Consider the following 15,915-nt stretch of genomic DNA (forward strand, 5'->3'; position numbering starts at 1 on the left):
AGCCGGTAGTCAGTTTTATTCATACATGTCTGTCATGCCCTGAACATTGATGGAAAAGATTTTCTTCCAGTTCTTTTTATAATCTCCCTCTTCCAAAATGAATTTTCTTGTTCTTGCTTTTTGGAGGCTTCAGGTGTGTATATGAAGCATCTAGGGTAGTGTCATGGGCGTGAGTGAGAAAAAAAATTATAAGGAGAGAACATTCTGAGCTAAATTACATTGTGAAACTATAAAAGTGAAGGAGTAAAATAAAACAACAATCAATTTGGCTTTTCATATTCACTTCTAGAACAGATGGAGTTTGGGGCATTATTCTGGGGGGGATTCTGAAAGAGGGGATCAAGTTGAGAAGGTTATAGTAATTGAGATTATGTAGCTTTACCGAAATAGACCAAGAATTAGCTAGGCTTTCACTTCTTACAAATAAATTCAGTCTACTTCTTATAATGCATTTCAAATATTAATATCTACTTGCACAACACATGTGAAATCTTCTTTGGGCTTCACAGTGACCTGTAAGACAGAGCATTAAAAAATACATATTCGTGGGGTGCCTAGGAAGCTCACTCAGTTAAGCAACTGCCTTCCACTCAGGTTGTGATCCCAGGGTCCTGGGATGGAGCCCTAGTTGGGCTCCCTGCTCAGCGGCAAGCCTGCTTCTCCCTCTGCCTCTGCCTGCCACTCCCCCAGCTTGTGCTCTATCAAATAAATAAGTAAAATCTTAAAAAAAAATACATATTCACAATAGGAAAGACACTAAAAGCTGAAGCAATTTACTGTACAGGCAGTAAGTGGCAGAGCCAGAACTCAAACCCAGATATTTTGACTCCAGACACAATGCTTTTTCCAATCATATCATGTTTTAGTTCTGTGTATTAAGGGGGACTTTTTGTTACAGGTTCTGGCATTGGAAGCTTTATTTTCATCATTACTGATCTTTTATTTTTTATTCTTCGGTGTTCATTGCCAGAGCCAGCTCCCTGCACCCAAGCAAGCACTCCCATCTTTTCTCTCAGCTCCTCATCAGCTCCGTCAAGTCGTCTCCTCCCCCTGCCGAAACGTCCCTGCAACCTGCCTTCTCTCCCCTCCTCCTGCCAACACCAGAGTATGATGCTGTGAAATGATTTTTGCTTCCTTTTCCTTTCTCTGGGGGGCTATCAATATCGGTGGAGGAATTGGAGTTGGTCCCAAGCCAATTCATTTGTGGACTCTAAATGTAGTGATATGAGAGACCAAAAAATCAAGCCCCTGCACCTGGGTGACGTTGCTGTGTAGCCTGGTGACAGTTTCTGTAGACAGACAGATTTTTAAATGTAAATTTACAAGCTTCCCTGGAAGAAAGCAGGTGCTGTGAAGCAGATGTTGCGTTTCAGTGTGCAAGAGCTCCACCCAGTTGACAGAGGCAAAGCCCAGCACCCTCCAAGAAGTTCAGCGGGCCTGCGGAGTCTACAGGCCGGTGGGAGGTGGACCTCACACTGACCACTGCACGCTCAACCACCCACAACAGAAACCGTTCATCATCTTCAAACTGTCAAGGGAAATTGTTCCTGTGTTTGCAGCTGAAAAGCAAACCAAGCCCACGCCTTTATAGCTCCTTTTCAGAATAAAGCATTGGACGCTTGGGCAACATTTCTCATTTTCTTATTCTGCAAAATAAAAACAGAGAATGAGAAATTAAAAGAACATCTAGGTGACTTTGTTTGCCTAATGTAACCACATCCAGTGAGTGTCACTCTAGAGGGGGGAGAGGAATGAAGAGGGGACATTCATTCTGACTGGTGGTGCTGGCAAGGGGTACTAGAGAAAATCCATGTAAGTGGAACCTGAAAGCAGGACTTAACCACAGCATTTGAGAGATCGACATTCAAGTTGAGAAAATTGGGTGTGTTCGGGCAATGGAGAAGGTGGCAGCAAGACACCCCACAGGGAAAGGATACAGTCTGATATTTCCGTGTCTACCTCCCTCGCTGAGATGGAAGGTCCTTGAAGACACAGGTTTGGTCTTATGTTTCCAAAAGCAGACCCATTCCCCACTTCCTCAAGTCTGCACCCTTTCACAAATGTCCCCAGATCTTAGAGGACCCTGTGAACGAAGGGAAGAAATTTGGAGATGTGTCCTGAGGCAATGGTCTTGGAATTTTCAGACCTGTATTTGCATTTTGGAAAGACTCTCTGGCCTGCTGCATAGCAAAGGAATTGGAGTCAGGCAAGAATGTATGGAGGAAAACAGTGAGACAGTTGCAGTGACCTAGGATCATCAAAAAATCCTATCTCAGCACCTCCTGAGTTGTTCTTCCAAACACAAACTGATGTGACCCTCTCCATCACAAAACACTTCAGTAGCTTGCCTTTAGATACTGAACAAGGTTTAAGGTCCCAAGCATAGAATTCAAGGCCCCTCGTAATGTAAATCTACTCTACATGTCTACATTTCTTCCTTCACATACTCTGGTCTCAGTCAGCAGAGACTATTCCCCGATACCCCAAAAGCATGTGTCCCTTTTTTATTAAGGTATTTACCCTTTTAGAAGTTTGCTCTTGCTCCTACTGAGGTGCTCACTTCCTCCTCCCACAGTGAAGTGTTTTGAGGGCCAGATGGTGACTTACTCATGCATGCTCCTCCGCCCCCTTTAGCCTAGCACTTTGCACATTATATACACTTGGCAAATATTTGTCGAGCAGAATTGAACTGTAATAGCAATACTTGTAGTTGGACTCATTTAATATTTATCGAGCACCAGAAAACATAAACAAAAAGATCGGTCCATCTAATTACATTAAAATGTAAATCACTGCGCAGAAATTTCAAGTTAAGAGACAAAAGATACAGAATATAAATGACAAAGAGGTAGTTTCCTTACAAAGTCAAGAGTTCCCCAAATCATTCACACTAATAATCTAAAAAAAAAAAAAGGACAAAGGAAGTAAGTACACCCATTCCATTTTTCATTTGACAGTAGTAAGGATCAAAGGGTTTTCAGGTACCCATTTGGGGGGCACATGGGTGGCATAGTCTGTTAAGAGTCAGACTCTTGGTTTTGGCTCAGAGTCCTGAGATCCAGCGCAGTGCTGGGCTCCACACTCCCTCAGCGTGGAGTCTGCTTTAAGTTTCTCTCCTGCTCTCCCTCTGCCCCTCCCTGTCTCTGTCTCTGTCTCTCTCTCAAATAAAGAAATAAATAAATAGATCTTTAAAAAAAAGTATTGTACCAGTGGGACTGAGGGTGTGAGGAAAAAACACTCACAGGCTTTGTTCACTGGAGTAGAAACCGGTGTGTTCCTTCAGGGAGGGTGGCTTGTCAATACCCACAATATTTAAAATGCAGGAGCCTTTAACCTAGAGATTCTATTCTTAGCAATGTATTAGAGATGAAAACAGAACAGGCAAAGAACCATATACAATAATGCATGTTGCAACCTTGTCTCTAACAGCGAACCCATCAGCAGGAGGCTGGTTCAGTGACAATATAACTACATAAGGGAAAACTGCAGTCATTGAAAGAAATGGAGTAAATCTATGATCACTGGTGGAGAATTATTCCCAACTGTATCAATAACAGAAAAAAGCAAGGTACCTCTGGCTTATACAATAGGTTGTTCATTTGTGAAAAACAAGCATACAGATATTCTTTATATGCATAAGAACCTTGAAAACCTGACATGGGCTGCTTCTGGGTAGATTTATCCTCTTTTGCATTAATCGGGCCTTTGAACATCGTGTACCCTTTTGTGGTGTTTGAGCATGTTTTTCAATGCATTCAATTTTAAAAGTCACCCCTCATCCCCCACACATACACATTTGTTGATCAATTACACACACTAGAAGCTTACCTGGTATTAGGGATATAACCACGCATGATATAGCTTATATCCACCGGGAGCTTTCAAGTAGGTAATGATCCTCAAAAGCATTGCTTCTACATACTACTTCACAGAGTGCCACTCTCTCCCACGCATGGAGAATCTGCAGTGAGACAGTTTTTCTGAGAGATGTGGGTGAACACAGTAAAATATTTGATAGTTGATATCAGAGGTTTGTCTGAAAATTTTCTCACTGCACCAATACACATCCTGATACAAATGATTTATCAGGTTAATTAGCTTCACTTCTGTAGTTTCTTGGAAAGAGAACGACAATACTGGCAAATGTGACAGTGGGGATGGGACTCTGCCCCTCCAAAGTGGTACAGCAAAGTCTTACATAATCTGGGTATAAGACGAGTATGCTGAAGTTATCAGGGTATGGTGTAAAGAGGCAAACAAGGAATTGGGGAATTAGTGAAGACAAATTTAGAACTGAACATCCTTGCCTAAGTGGAGCCATATTATGATTGTACACATTAATGATTTGCTGGTCAAAAGTCCCCAATTAGTTTGTCACCAAGAGTACTTCATAGAAAACACACTTACAGAAACCATTCATCAAAGAGCTATGCCATTACTACAAAGCTACAATAATCAAGACAGTGTGGCTAAAGACTGACATAGAGATCAATGGAATAGAATTCAAAATCCAGAAATAAACTCTGACATACATAATCAATTTGCAGTAGGAGTGTCAAGACAATCCAATAGGAGTAAACACAGCCTTTCCAACCAAAGGTGCTAGGACCTGGACAGCCACATGCAAAAAAAGAAAAAGAAGAAGTTGGATTCCAACCTCATACCACATACAAAAATTAACTCAATGGATCAAAGACCCAAATATAAGAACTAAAACTACAAAACTCTTGGAAGATAGATGTAAGTCTTTTTGACCTGGAATTAAGCAATGTTTTCTTAGAAGGGTCACCGAAAGTAACAAAAGAAAAAAGAAATCGGACTAAATCAAAATTGAAAACTTTTGTGTTTCAAAGGATAATGTAAAGTGAAAATACAACCCACAGAAGGGAAGAAAACATCTGTACACCTCTATCTGATCAGGGACTTGTATTTAATATATATAAAGAACTCTCACAATTAAGTAATAAAGATACATTACTCAACTTAAAAATAGGCAAAGGATCTAAATGAACATTTCTCCAAGGAAGACATATGACTGGTCAATAAGCACATAAAAAGATGCTCAACATCAGTAGCCTTCGGGAAAACGCAAATCATAACCACACTGAGATACCAGCTCACACACATTTGAATGGCTGTAATCAAAGGCAGATAATAAGTGTCAATGTGAATGTGAAGAAATTAGAACTCTTATACATGGCAAAATGGTGCTGCCACTTTGGAAAATAGATTCTCAGTGCTCTCAAAGGTTAAACATAGTTACCATATGACCAAGCAATTCAACTCCTAGGGATATATTCAAAAATAAATGAATAACCACACAAACACTTGTACACAAATATTCAAGAAACAGCATGACTCATAATAGCTTCAAAGTGGAAACAACCAAAATGCCCATCTACTGTTGAATGGATACATAAAATATGGTAGATCCATACAATGGAATATCATTCAGCAACAAAAAACAATGAAGGGCTGATATACATAACATGAATGGGTCTTGAAAACATTAGACCAAGTAAAAGAACCCAGTCACAAAACACCACACACTATACGATTCCATTCCTATAAATGACCAGAATAGCCCATTCTAGAGACAGAAAATAGTTGCCTAAGAGTTGGAGAGGTGAGGAGAAAGGGGGGTGTTAAGAAGAAATGAATGTGTGCTTACGGTTTCTTTCTGGAGTGAAGGGTTCGAGAATCAATTGTGGTGGTGGCTGCACAACTTCGTCAATATACTAAAAATCACTGTATTGTACACTTTAAGTGGATGATTTATATGGTATCTGAATTGTATCTCAATCAACTTGCTATTTTTTTTTTTTTAAAGAGCTAGGCCAAGTCAAATAGCTCCTGGATAAATATTGATATTGGTAGGTACATTTAAAGAGGTGATAGTAAAATTCCAAACCCTTGAAAAGCATGCTTAAAATACTGAAATGCTTGTCACATAAGAATTAGTTTCTTGTCAGGTCCTATTTTAATCCATCATTTTTAGAGCAATCAATACAAATCAAGGCGTTTCTCAAACAATCCAACTTTTATTCAAATAGAATCACATTTAACAATCAGGGTCATATGGCTTAAAAACATCTGACCTGGGTTTTGGACTAGACCAATGAGATGGGATAGTTTGTGGTCAGCAGCCTTTAAAATAACACTCTTGATCCAGCACCAGATAAAGAGAAGGGACACGAGCTATTTGTTTTCATTGATTTTTTTAGTATGCATTAAATTTTATTAAATAATAGGTTCTAAAACTGGCCTGTGAATGAAATAAACTGGATTTAAAAACATGGTAGTTCTGAGAGCTGCCATACAACCTATCCCAATCACCATACTGAATATTCGTGTGTTTATAGCACAAAATGAAGTGGAGCTCTAGTCTTATCCCAGTGTGTTCATACTTTTCCTTGCCCACCTCTTCCTGCGGATAGAAATCTCCCTTCTAAGAAAATCTTTTTTTCTCCCATTACTGTGCTTCAAGAGTATAGGCCTTCAGGTTATCCGATATGTATGGATTTTAGCCACAGAATCTTTTAACTAAAGCCTTTCCCTGAAGAAAAAAAAAAAAAGAAAACCAGTTTTTTTGCAGACCATTTATTCAACAACCCTCCCACACCGCTTCTTCCCTGCCCAGTCAAGGTACTACTCTGATTTAAACAAAGACAAGGGAGTGAAATGAGCATGGAGGTCTTACTTTGCTGAGCCTGAGATTTGAGGCCCACTGCTCATCCACCATGAACTTACCTTCCCAGTCTTTGATCTGCCACTCCACCAACCACCTTAAACTCTAGGTGAAACAGCCTATAGACCACTCTCCAAAGTTAGCTTGAGCTTTCTTTCCACCATGTTGTTGCTCGAGTCATTTCCCATCCTTGGAAGCTACCTTCCTTTCACCGCCAGTAAGTGTTTACTTGTTACATTTGCTTGTTAGCCAGCTGAAAAGCTCCACTCCTCCCATCACCTTTCCTAATGCTCCCTTACCTTTGGCAAGTCATGTGAACTCAGCGGCATGGCACAGTCAGCACTGGCAGACTATCTCACGGCACTGAGGGCAAACACAAAGGACACAAGGCTAAATTAACTCTATCTCCCCTTGTAGAATTTAAGATCTGTCTGGGTAAGGCCTAAAAGGGGTTAAAAGACTACAGTAATCTTTGTTGAAAGTATTCATCTGCTTCTAAATTAAATAAACAATTTTAATGCAAACAGTCAGTAAGGCATCTTTCCCATTGCCCCCAGGATCTCATCTCTTTCTGCTGCTGTAGGCATAGATGGTGTCACTCCATTCTGTCTTCTCTGGACCATGATAGAATTCTGCATGTAAGTATAAAAGAAGAAGAAATCCAAATCAGTCATATATCAAATGCGACTCATTTGCCAGTTATTGGCCACTACTTCCTCAAAGAGGAAATTCTAAAAACCAAGTGTAAAGAGGAACCAAAAAACTAATTCTAGGACTTCAGATTATGTTTTCAAACTAATTAAATAGAAGTGATCATTCCCCTAGGACTACGTTGACAGTAATTGGGATGGGAATATATATTATTGAAGTACAAGAGCACAGGAGTCCAGTCCATCAAGAGGATCTACTAAATAATTGCCACATGAAAGCAATAGTTAATTTAGAAGATCTGGAAAGGAAGTAGCTGGATCTAGTGCTCAGAGATACAGAAATCACATACCAATGTCTCAAGAAAAATGGGACCATTTTAATAACCATGAGAGGTGGTGGGAAAGGAGAAGGCAGAAATGGAAGCATAAAATGCATTATGACAAAGCAAGCTCTCCATTCTGTTCATCCCCAGAACTAAAATTAAAACAAGGTTATTGTGTTAGAGTTGCAGCTCTTAAACACTCATAGGAAGACCCACCCATAGGAGACCTGCATTCTTCTAGCCTGGAGCCTGGAGAAGGAGGAGGCAGCCACTAAAAGCTCGCAAGGATCCTTCAGGAAACACAGAGGAGAGTGAAAAACTTAAGTTTCCCCAGGCATCACCAAGAAGGGACTGTGGGCATGCACTAATTTTGGGCTGCAGTTTCAAGCCTAAGAGAGGAGTTTTAACACAAAGGTAACCAAGCTAGGCTTACCCAGAATTTCCGGCAGTTTTTATACTTCAAGAAGTAAGTGGAGCACTGTTCCCTGTCATAGTTATTTTCATCCATACATCGGGTAGAAGCATCGGATTCCTTAAATATGTAAGAAAGGCTTCATTTAAGAGGGTGGAATGGGATCTAAAAAAAAACAACAACAAAAAACCCCCAAACTTCTGAAGCCACTTCAGAACAGATAATACGAACTCATTCCTTTCTGCTCATTTTAACGAGCATGTAATGAACAGAAACTGAATTATCTTCCCAACCATCCCAGCACTCATTCTGCTCAGGGCAGACATCTTCCTTTTCATAGTCTGGGTCAGTTTTCTGAATATCTGATCATGGGAACTTGAGCCAGGGTGCAGACTGAGATCATTTATCCCAGTTACCGTTTAACAAAGAAGCGGAGGCAAGGTGCAAGGTGCTGAAAAAACTACTGCACAGCGAGAATCAAAACCCAATCTCCCAACGCAGATTGCAGCTGTCCTGCTTTTCGAAGTTCTCACTTTGACTTGACTGTTTGATGTTAAGCAGGTTTCAAGATCCTAAGTAAATCGCTAATAACTGGTCTACATCAAGGCAACATAAATTAACACCACTCATCTCAATGTATTTTTGGCTATCATTCCCTCCATTATGCAACTACATATACTATTATGCATGCAGTTTTAATAGATATCATTAATATCACTTCAAAACCTAAATGAGCAACACAGGGCTGTGAGTTCAAAGGTAGGAGCCATTTGGGAATTAAAATTAAGCTGTCTAAACTGGAAGTAGATTGGATAACAAACTTCAAAGTGAAAAGTATGATTCTGAGAGGTCATCTAAAGGAAAGCTTCAACTCAAGGGGTAGGTAATTTGCTTCACAGATCTAAGAAACACGGTCTATCTAAAGAAACTTAATAAAGCTGTTCAAAACAGATCGAATATACAAAACAAAGCTAAAATTCTATGCCAAATATTTAATGAACGTGTGCATTTGAAAAATGCATTTGGTTCAGGGAATGGCACCGGTCTGATGACTGCATCATTCCAGGGTGACAAAGCCACAAGTCAGTATTGCTAGTCATACCAAATAGATGCCAATAAGACCTTATTATTACAACAAAACATTTTGTGTACATGATACCCTTGTGGGAAGCTTTAGGCTTTAAATAGGCAAATTCCATTATAGGCCTTATTCGTCGCCAGGCTGTCTCAAGGACAGGATGAAATTATTGCTATTAAAACAAATTTCAGTGGCAGTTGAAAAATATACTTTGCAACTTTCCACTTTTGGACTACAGACTTTCCCTGGTGTTACACATTCCGTCTGGTGTTACAGTGGCAAGTATATGCCTGCACATTATACAAATGGAAACTTTGAAGGGATGGATCTTTGTTACCTAAATTATGAATACCTAAAAACGCCCTGGTGAAAGGAGGATACCCTGGCCAGGAATGTTTTTGTATAGAAATAATTTTATTCAAGAACTTCAGAAAATGGATGCCCACAAGAACACAACAAGTCTGTTTTTCCAAGTTAATACTCGTGAAAATTAAAAGTAAATCACCTTACCGACAAGCAAGGGTTTATGTCAGGATCTCTCAGCCTCCGTGCTACCATGGGCATCCTAATACTTTTCTTACTGCAGGGAGATGTTAGAGAAAAGAGTTACACAATGAATGACAGAAAAATAAATCAATACATCTCATTAGACCCCCAAGTACTTGAAAAATTAATTTTGGGATGCTTATCCAGTAAGGAACTTTGAATATTTGGTTGGGTTTTTCCTTTGAATTGCCATGGTGCTTCAGCACAAGGGCCATATTTAAATTCATCCACTGAACTTTGATTATAATGTCCAGGAAGAAAGTTCAGTTATAGTTCAGTTTTAGTTTATCTTTACTTCTAAAGGTTAAGCTATAAACACATTTAAAAGAACCTAAGAATACAGCATGCATTCTTTTTCAAAAAAATATTTATTCATTTATTTGAGAGAGAGAGAGATAAAACACATATGCACAAGTGTGGGGAGGCAGTAAGTGCAGAGGGAGACAAGTAGACTCCCTGCTGAGTGGGGAGTGTGCTTCCCTTCCAGGCTTAATCCCAGGCCCTTGAGATCATGACCAGAGCTGAAATCAAGAGGCCAATCCCTAACTGACTGAGCCACCTTGGCATCCCAAATACAGCATGCATTCTAATGATTACTTCCTTATTATACATTTGATCATTATACAAAGTGTGGAACAAATAGTACAGCCCAACGTTAGCAAAAACATTTGTTTACTAAACCTAACTACATACTCTGTAGCCAGCACCAGGGTGGTCAATATACTAAAAAACAAAGTTATTGCTTAGTTGGCATTTTGAAAAGCTAAAAAAGAAACACTTAAACTTTACTCCCAGTGGTATCTTCTATTTAACTGGTACTTCCCTGGGTTAAAGGAAGTCACAAAATGCTACTGTGGTCCTTTAATCTTCCAACTCAAACCTTACACATGGAGCTCTGCAGAAGTCTTCACCAATTAAAAATGATCACAGTTCCCTAAGAGCCACCTAGTGATTCCAAGTCAAGTCACACAGTACTCATATACGTCAGCTATGTTCCAGGAAAACTGCTCTCTATAACGGCGTTCATCTGAAATTGATATGCCTATTATCTTTGAAGACATGTCATAGAAAGGAACTAAAAGAAAATTAAAAAAACAATAATCAACAAACTATTATTTCAAAGTGATTTTTTCGTTTCAGTATATCGGTATACTATTGATGAGCTACCCACAAACATTTTTAAATGCTCTGCACTAAGTTTAAGGGCTGAGCTAAGGGGCACCTGGCTGGCTTAGTGGGTTAAAGCCTCTGCCTTTGGCTCAGGTCATGATCCCAGGGTCCTGGGATCAAGCCCTGCATCAGGCTCTCTGCTTAGCAGGGAGCCTGCTTCCCTTCCTCTCTCTCTGCCTCCCTCTCTGCCTGCTTGTGATCTCTGTCTGTCAAATAAATAAATAAAATCTTAAAAAAAAAAAAAAGGCAGGGGGGCTGGGCTAATATGTACTCTCAATTTCTCTTCTAGCTTAACCATCTTCCACCTAAAAATGGAAGGAGAAACAAGCAGTAACGCAGTATGACCTACACAACACCACCCAATAAAAAACTGCATCAGTCAGTATAACCAGACAAAGGTCAGAATTTTTGTATGAAATGGTTTCTACTTTTCTTGCCCTAGATGACACAGTCAAAAAATATCAGTCATAGTAAAAGAAATAAGGTACATTCAGGAAAATCAATCAAACCCCATAAGCTCCTAAAAAGTGGAGTTATTTGCAATCAAGAGTCACCCAGTTCAGAGACCAGGGTGTCCAGGCTAAAAGAGAAAAGTTTAGTCATTCCAGGATCTTTCACTTTTGGGAATCCTCTAAGTAATCTTTACATTTCATGATTTTCCCTGAACAATACAAGAATATACCTAGCTAACAGAAGCATCTAGGTAAAAAAGAAATTCAAGGTGCTATTCAATTTTATCTAGAAACTTCTTCCTCTCCTGAACACAATTCTTTTGCTTGCTTGACTTCTCACTAAGAGATAACAGTACTAAGTAAATCCACACCCTTCTTTTTTACGTCCATCCTATGCTGTAAGAACACAGAACTCTACTTAGCTGTTTATACTCCTTGTATATAATCTCAACAATAATGAGACATACACAAAACTCTGGTTGTGTGTCTTACATGAAAATGCACTTTCACTGCATTTTATTATCATCACCAGTCAAGAATTCTTTAAAAATAACATCTAGGTAACATCATATATACATAAATCAGGTTTGAAGCATTAATTTATTCAGATTTCCTTTCCTTTCCTATCGGATTCTACATACGAGTCAATATAAGTTTGGATTTCTAAATGTCACCTTCTTTGCCTGAATCCTCACGAAATGAAGGGGAAATGCCTGTTTACAAGGAGGAGAAGGGCTAAAGGGAATATCGAGTGTTCTGCTAGAGAGGGCTTGCCTGCTTACTTTCTGAAGGCACTAAACAAATATTACAGAGCTCTACATGCAAAGGACAGCCAGAAAGAAAACCAAAGATTTGAGGGAGGGGCCGCAAAAGCACAGCACAATTGAGGAATAACTCTAACACCTTCTCCAAAAGGCAAATTGCTTTAAAAAGTTATGTGTTGATTTTCCATCCAGTTCACATCCCCACTCTTCAACAAGCTTTGAAAGGGAAGAGGAAGAAAACGTTACTGAACACGTCCATGCTCACATGCTGGTCAGAGCCAAGGCAGGGGTCTGTGGCTCTGATAAAACGCAGATGCAACTAGCAGGAAACTGAAATACGTTATGCGAGAACCTAAAGCCCTTACCCCACTGCTGAGCGCAGAAAGGCAGGGAGGCAGGGTCAGGAAGTCGGCATCGCAAGGCGGGGAGGGGTGGGGAAGTCAAATGAAGAAACTGGAGGTGCGAGTCCGCAGTCTCGCGACCTTCCGCGATGCTGCCTGTCGGTCTAACGGTGGACGACGGGCATAGAACACACCTTGCTTTGACCTTCGATGGAGCCGAGTAGGGCAGGGGGACAGGAAAACGCAGGAAACTGGGAGTGGGGGGGTGGCAATTACGCCCCAAAGGTTGAGAAGCAGGGCAAAGGAAGAGCTGGGGTGCCCTGGCAGAGCGAGGGTCACTTTCCTCGTCTCCAGCCCGAACAAACCGGTGTCGTGGAAAGGAGAAGCGACAGGAAAGGGCCTGCGCTGAGGCAGGGCCTGGTGGCACCGGCTTCACGCCGAAAGAAAGGATGTGGGCCCGCTGTGACCCAGGTGCACACTCCTCTCTTCTCGCATCCCCGCAGCCGCCGCGGAAGGAGGGGCGGGGGACCACTCACCTCGGACGGCAACCCTGCCAGCGTCCAGGCCGTCTCCAGCTCCAAACACGTCAATGGCTCACGCAGCAGGACCTTAAGTAGCGCGCATCCCAACGTGCTGCCCCCGCTCCCCGGCGGCCGCCGGCCCAATCAACGCGCGCCGCCTCCAGACTGACAGCCCTCCCGGGCCCTGCCGGGCGGGGGCGGGCGGGTCTCGCCCCGCCCCCAGCTGGCGGGAGGAGGGCCGAGGTGGGAGGAGTGGGCGGGGCCGAGCGCCCGGCCACGCCCCTATCCCCCGCCCCGCCGCGCCCCCCACGCCGCGGCCCGCCTCTTAACACTTTGGTTTGATGGGCGGCAGCACAGCCCAATCGGCGAGCCCGTCCTTGGCGGCGGCGGCGCCTAGTGGCCAGCCCTGGGGCGGAGCCCGCCCGGAAGGCGGGCACAGCGGCGGGCGGGGACCGGGGGCGGGCCGGCGGGAGGCGGGGGCGGCGGCCGAGGAGGCCGGGGGAGGCGGCGGTGGGCGCGACGTCGGCGGCGGCGGCGGCGGCGGCGGCAGCGGCAGCTGCAAGTTGGGCTGCAGGGGCAGCGCATACACTACAATGGCTGCTGGAAAGAGGCGTAAGGAAACAATTTCCAGGCCCGCCGCGTCCAGCCCGAAATATGAGAAAAAAATTATTAGAAATTCCGCGGGCGGTGTAAAGGCGGCGGACGGGCCGGAGGGAGGATGTTAAAGCCCCGCGGTGAGTTCTCCCGGGGTCCGGGGCGGCGGAGAGGCGTTTAGCGGGAGAAATATCAGGGTTATTTAAATTATGGGACTAGCCGAGGGGGCAGAGGAGCAGCAGCGGCGGCAGGAGGAGGAAAAGTTTGTGCTACTCTCAGCCCCTGCTCAGGACCCCAGAGAGAAAAATAATAATAAAAAATAAAATAAAATAATTAAGCGGGGGTGTGGGGACTCCCGAAGTCGCTTCTGACAGGGCAGGGGGCGATGCGGCTGGAGACCCAAAGGTGAGGTCGGTGGGAAAAAAAAAAAACCCTTTATTCAGGGTCTGGAAAGTTTGAAAAGTTTTCCTCCTCCTCCTCCTCCTCCTCTCTGGTGCTGTGAATATTGTGACAGCGGCAGCGGCAGCAGCGAGAGCGGAAGACATTAGAGACCCGAAAAATAAGGGAAAAATTAATATAAATTCAGTTTTGAGAGTAAACTCTCCGCATTTTCCACCAAAACATCCCGGGGGAAGGTCGCTTCCCAAAGGGCCTGGCGGAAACCCGCAGTCGGCAATATTTGGGGGGCACTTTGAGTGACTTGGGGTAACTTGCCCCTTTTTCAAAAGAGGTTTTTCTTTTTTGGAGAAATGAATTTGTTTTTGCCCTTTCCTCAGGTGGGCGAGTCGGGGTCGGGGTGCGGGGTCTGCGGGGAGGTGTGAGCCCTGGATGTGTGGCTGCGAGGGGGGGGTAGGGGGAGGGGGTGCTAAATGAAAGCAGGAGATCTGCACAGAGCAGGGACAGCTTGTTGTCAGTATCATAAACAACCAAAATGGAGGGAGAACTCAGGCATATAACCAAATAAAAATTTTTTAAAAATCGCAAAAAATCCCTAAAAATCCGGGATGCTCCCCCTTTTCTCGCTAAAGGTAGAAGTATGAACCGCCTTTCCCCTGAAGTCCATTTTGACTTTGCAGGGACCAAGGAGTTAATATTTATTTATTTTTTAAAACTTTCGAAGGGCAAAAGCCTTTTATAACTCAACCGACAATGAGAAAACGTGAAAATCCGATGCAAGAGAAGGAGGGGGAGGGAGGGGGGAGGTGGTAGTGCAGAAACTGCTAAACTTATTGGTAATGTGGACTGATCTGAGATAAGATAAACACTATATTTGCTATTTTATAACTCTCTTTTAATGATCTTTGCGGGGTGGGTTTTTTTTTTTGGTGGAAAAAAAAGTGATGCCATTTTCTTAATAGAGTTAATATGTGTGATTGGAAGAATAAACCTTTCCGGCTTTAGATTGCATTTTCGTCGCATTTATGTTTCAGGTTTTGTTAGTGGCTCCCTCCTTTCTTTAAACTGGGCTCTACAGAGGAGGGGTAGAGAGGTGATGTTGCACAGAGAGACTGGAGTGCAGGACTGGAGCACCTTTTGGGGAGGGGTGGGGCGTTGCTTGCTTTCTCCCTTCCTGACCCGTTTGCTTCACCTGTTCGTCCTCTGTAAAGAATATTAAGCTGAAGTTTTCTGGTTTTACGTATATAAAAGGATGGTGCCTCTTGCATCACATTGAAGTTAATGGGAAAGTGCTGCTGATGTTGGTTCCACGTGGGATATGGGACAGAGCAGGGCATTTTAAAGGGACAGCTTCTCTTTTCTTATGATTTTCATCACCTGCACAGAATCACTGTCTGAAGACCAAAGGCAGAGGTGCTGGGAGGGTGTGGTGGTGGAAGAGCCATCTCTTTCCATTACTCAAATGCACCCACCTTTAGGAGTGATGGAGGGAAAGGAGGGATAAACAGGCTCAACAGAAGATGGATATTGTGTAGATTAGTTTGTATCCAAGCTGTTCTTTTGTGTAACAAGCCTCCCAGGAACTTTTCATGTTACATTTCTTTGCTTTGGAAGCTGATTTTGGAAGGATTTGTGGAAAAATGGAAATAGTTTAAGGTGTGTGGTGTAATGGTATAGCATTATTGAACAGTTATGAATTCTGTGCAGTAAGATCAAAGAGCTGTGTATGCCCATAATGTGATTTTACAGCCATTTTATAAAAACTGTAAAATACCTAATATTCAATTTGGCTTAAGGTACATTGAAGACTTCTGGTTGAAAACTGCAGACAGAGAGGTGGAGATTCTTTTACACTGTAAGCAGCAGGCATTTCTTTAAGGGGAGAAAAAAGCACATACACCAACACCATGGAAAAGTTTACGCATACCCATTTTTAAAGCCCATCCTATGCATGTGCTGTAACTCTGCTACTTTGAAATT

The 15,915-nt window shown here is 42.6% G+C and overlaps 1 protein-coding gene and 1 long non-coding RNA gene across 3 annotated transcripts; both read right to left on the minus strand.

Annotated features, from left to right (window-relative positions):
* Positions 1-448: 448 nt before the first annotated feature.
* On the minus strand, positions 449-4,609 carry LOC308341219. The gene is made up of 3 exons (XR_013966692.1): positions 4,533-4,609; positions 3,829-3,961; positions 449-1,646 (listed from the first exon to the last, which is right to left on the minus strand). It is a non-coding gene; the product is annotated as an uncharacterized lncRNA (long non-coding RNA).
* Positions 4,610-5,826: 1,217 nt separating this feature from the next.
* CHCHD7 (coiled-coil-helix-coiled-coil-helix domain containing 7) lies at positions 5,827-13,246 on the minus strand. 2 transcript variants are annotated; one of them, XR_013966773.1, is made up of 5 exons: positions 12,961-13,112; positions 9,662-9,731; positions 8,095-8,193; positions 6,988-7,320; positions 6,019-6,556 (listed from the first exon to the last, which is right to left on the minus strand). XR_013966773.1 is itself a non-coding variant. In XM_080802702.1 (4 exons), exons 2-4 carry the CDS (start codon positions 9,713-9,715, stop codon positions 7,216-7,218), a joined length of 258 nt encoding a protein of 85 aa, XP_080658828.1. In that variant the 5' UTR covers positions 9,716-9,731; positions 12,961-13,246; the 3' UTR covers positions 5,827-7,215. The 2 variants fall into 2 exon arrangements, 1 of the variants encoding a protein (XP_080658828.1); XM_080802702.1 differs by having other exon boundaries at positions 5,827-7,320; positions 12,961-13,246.
* Between the last annotated feature and the right edge of the window lie 2,669 nt (positions 13,247-15,915).

This window comes from Martes martes (genome assembly GCF_963455335.1).
Source record: "Martes martes genome assembly, chromosome: 4".
Lineage (NCBI taxonomy): Eukaryota > Metazoa > Chordata > Mammalia > Carnivora > Mustelidae > Martes > Martes martes.

Excerpts from the sequence above, each read along its gene's own strand:
- CHCHD7 (XM_080802702.1), bottom strand. The coding sequence starts at position 9,715 with ATGCCCATGGTAGCACGGAGGCTGAGAGATCCTGACATAAACCCTTGC. Across the intron at positions 8,194-9,661 it reads ACATAAACCCTTGCTTGTCG|GAATCCGATGCTTCTACCCG; the intron begins GTAAGGTGATTT and ends TACATATTTAAG. Across the intron at positions 7,321-8,094 it reads AAAACTGCCGGAAATTCTGG|AATTCTATCATGGTCCAGAG; the intron begins GTAAGCCTAGCT and ends ACTTACATGCAG.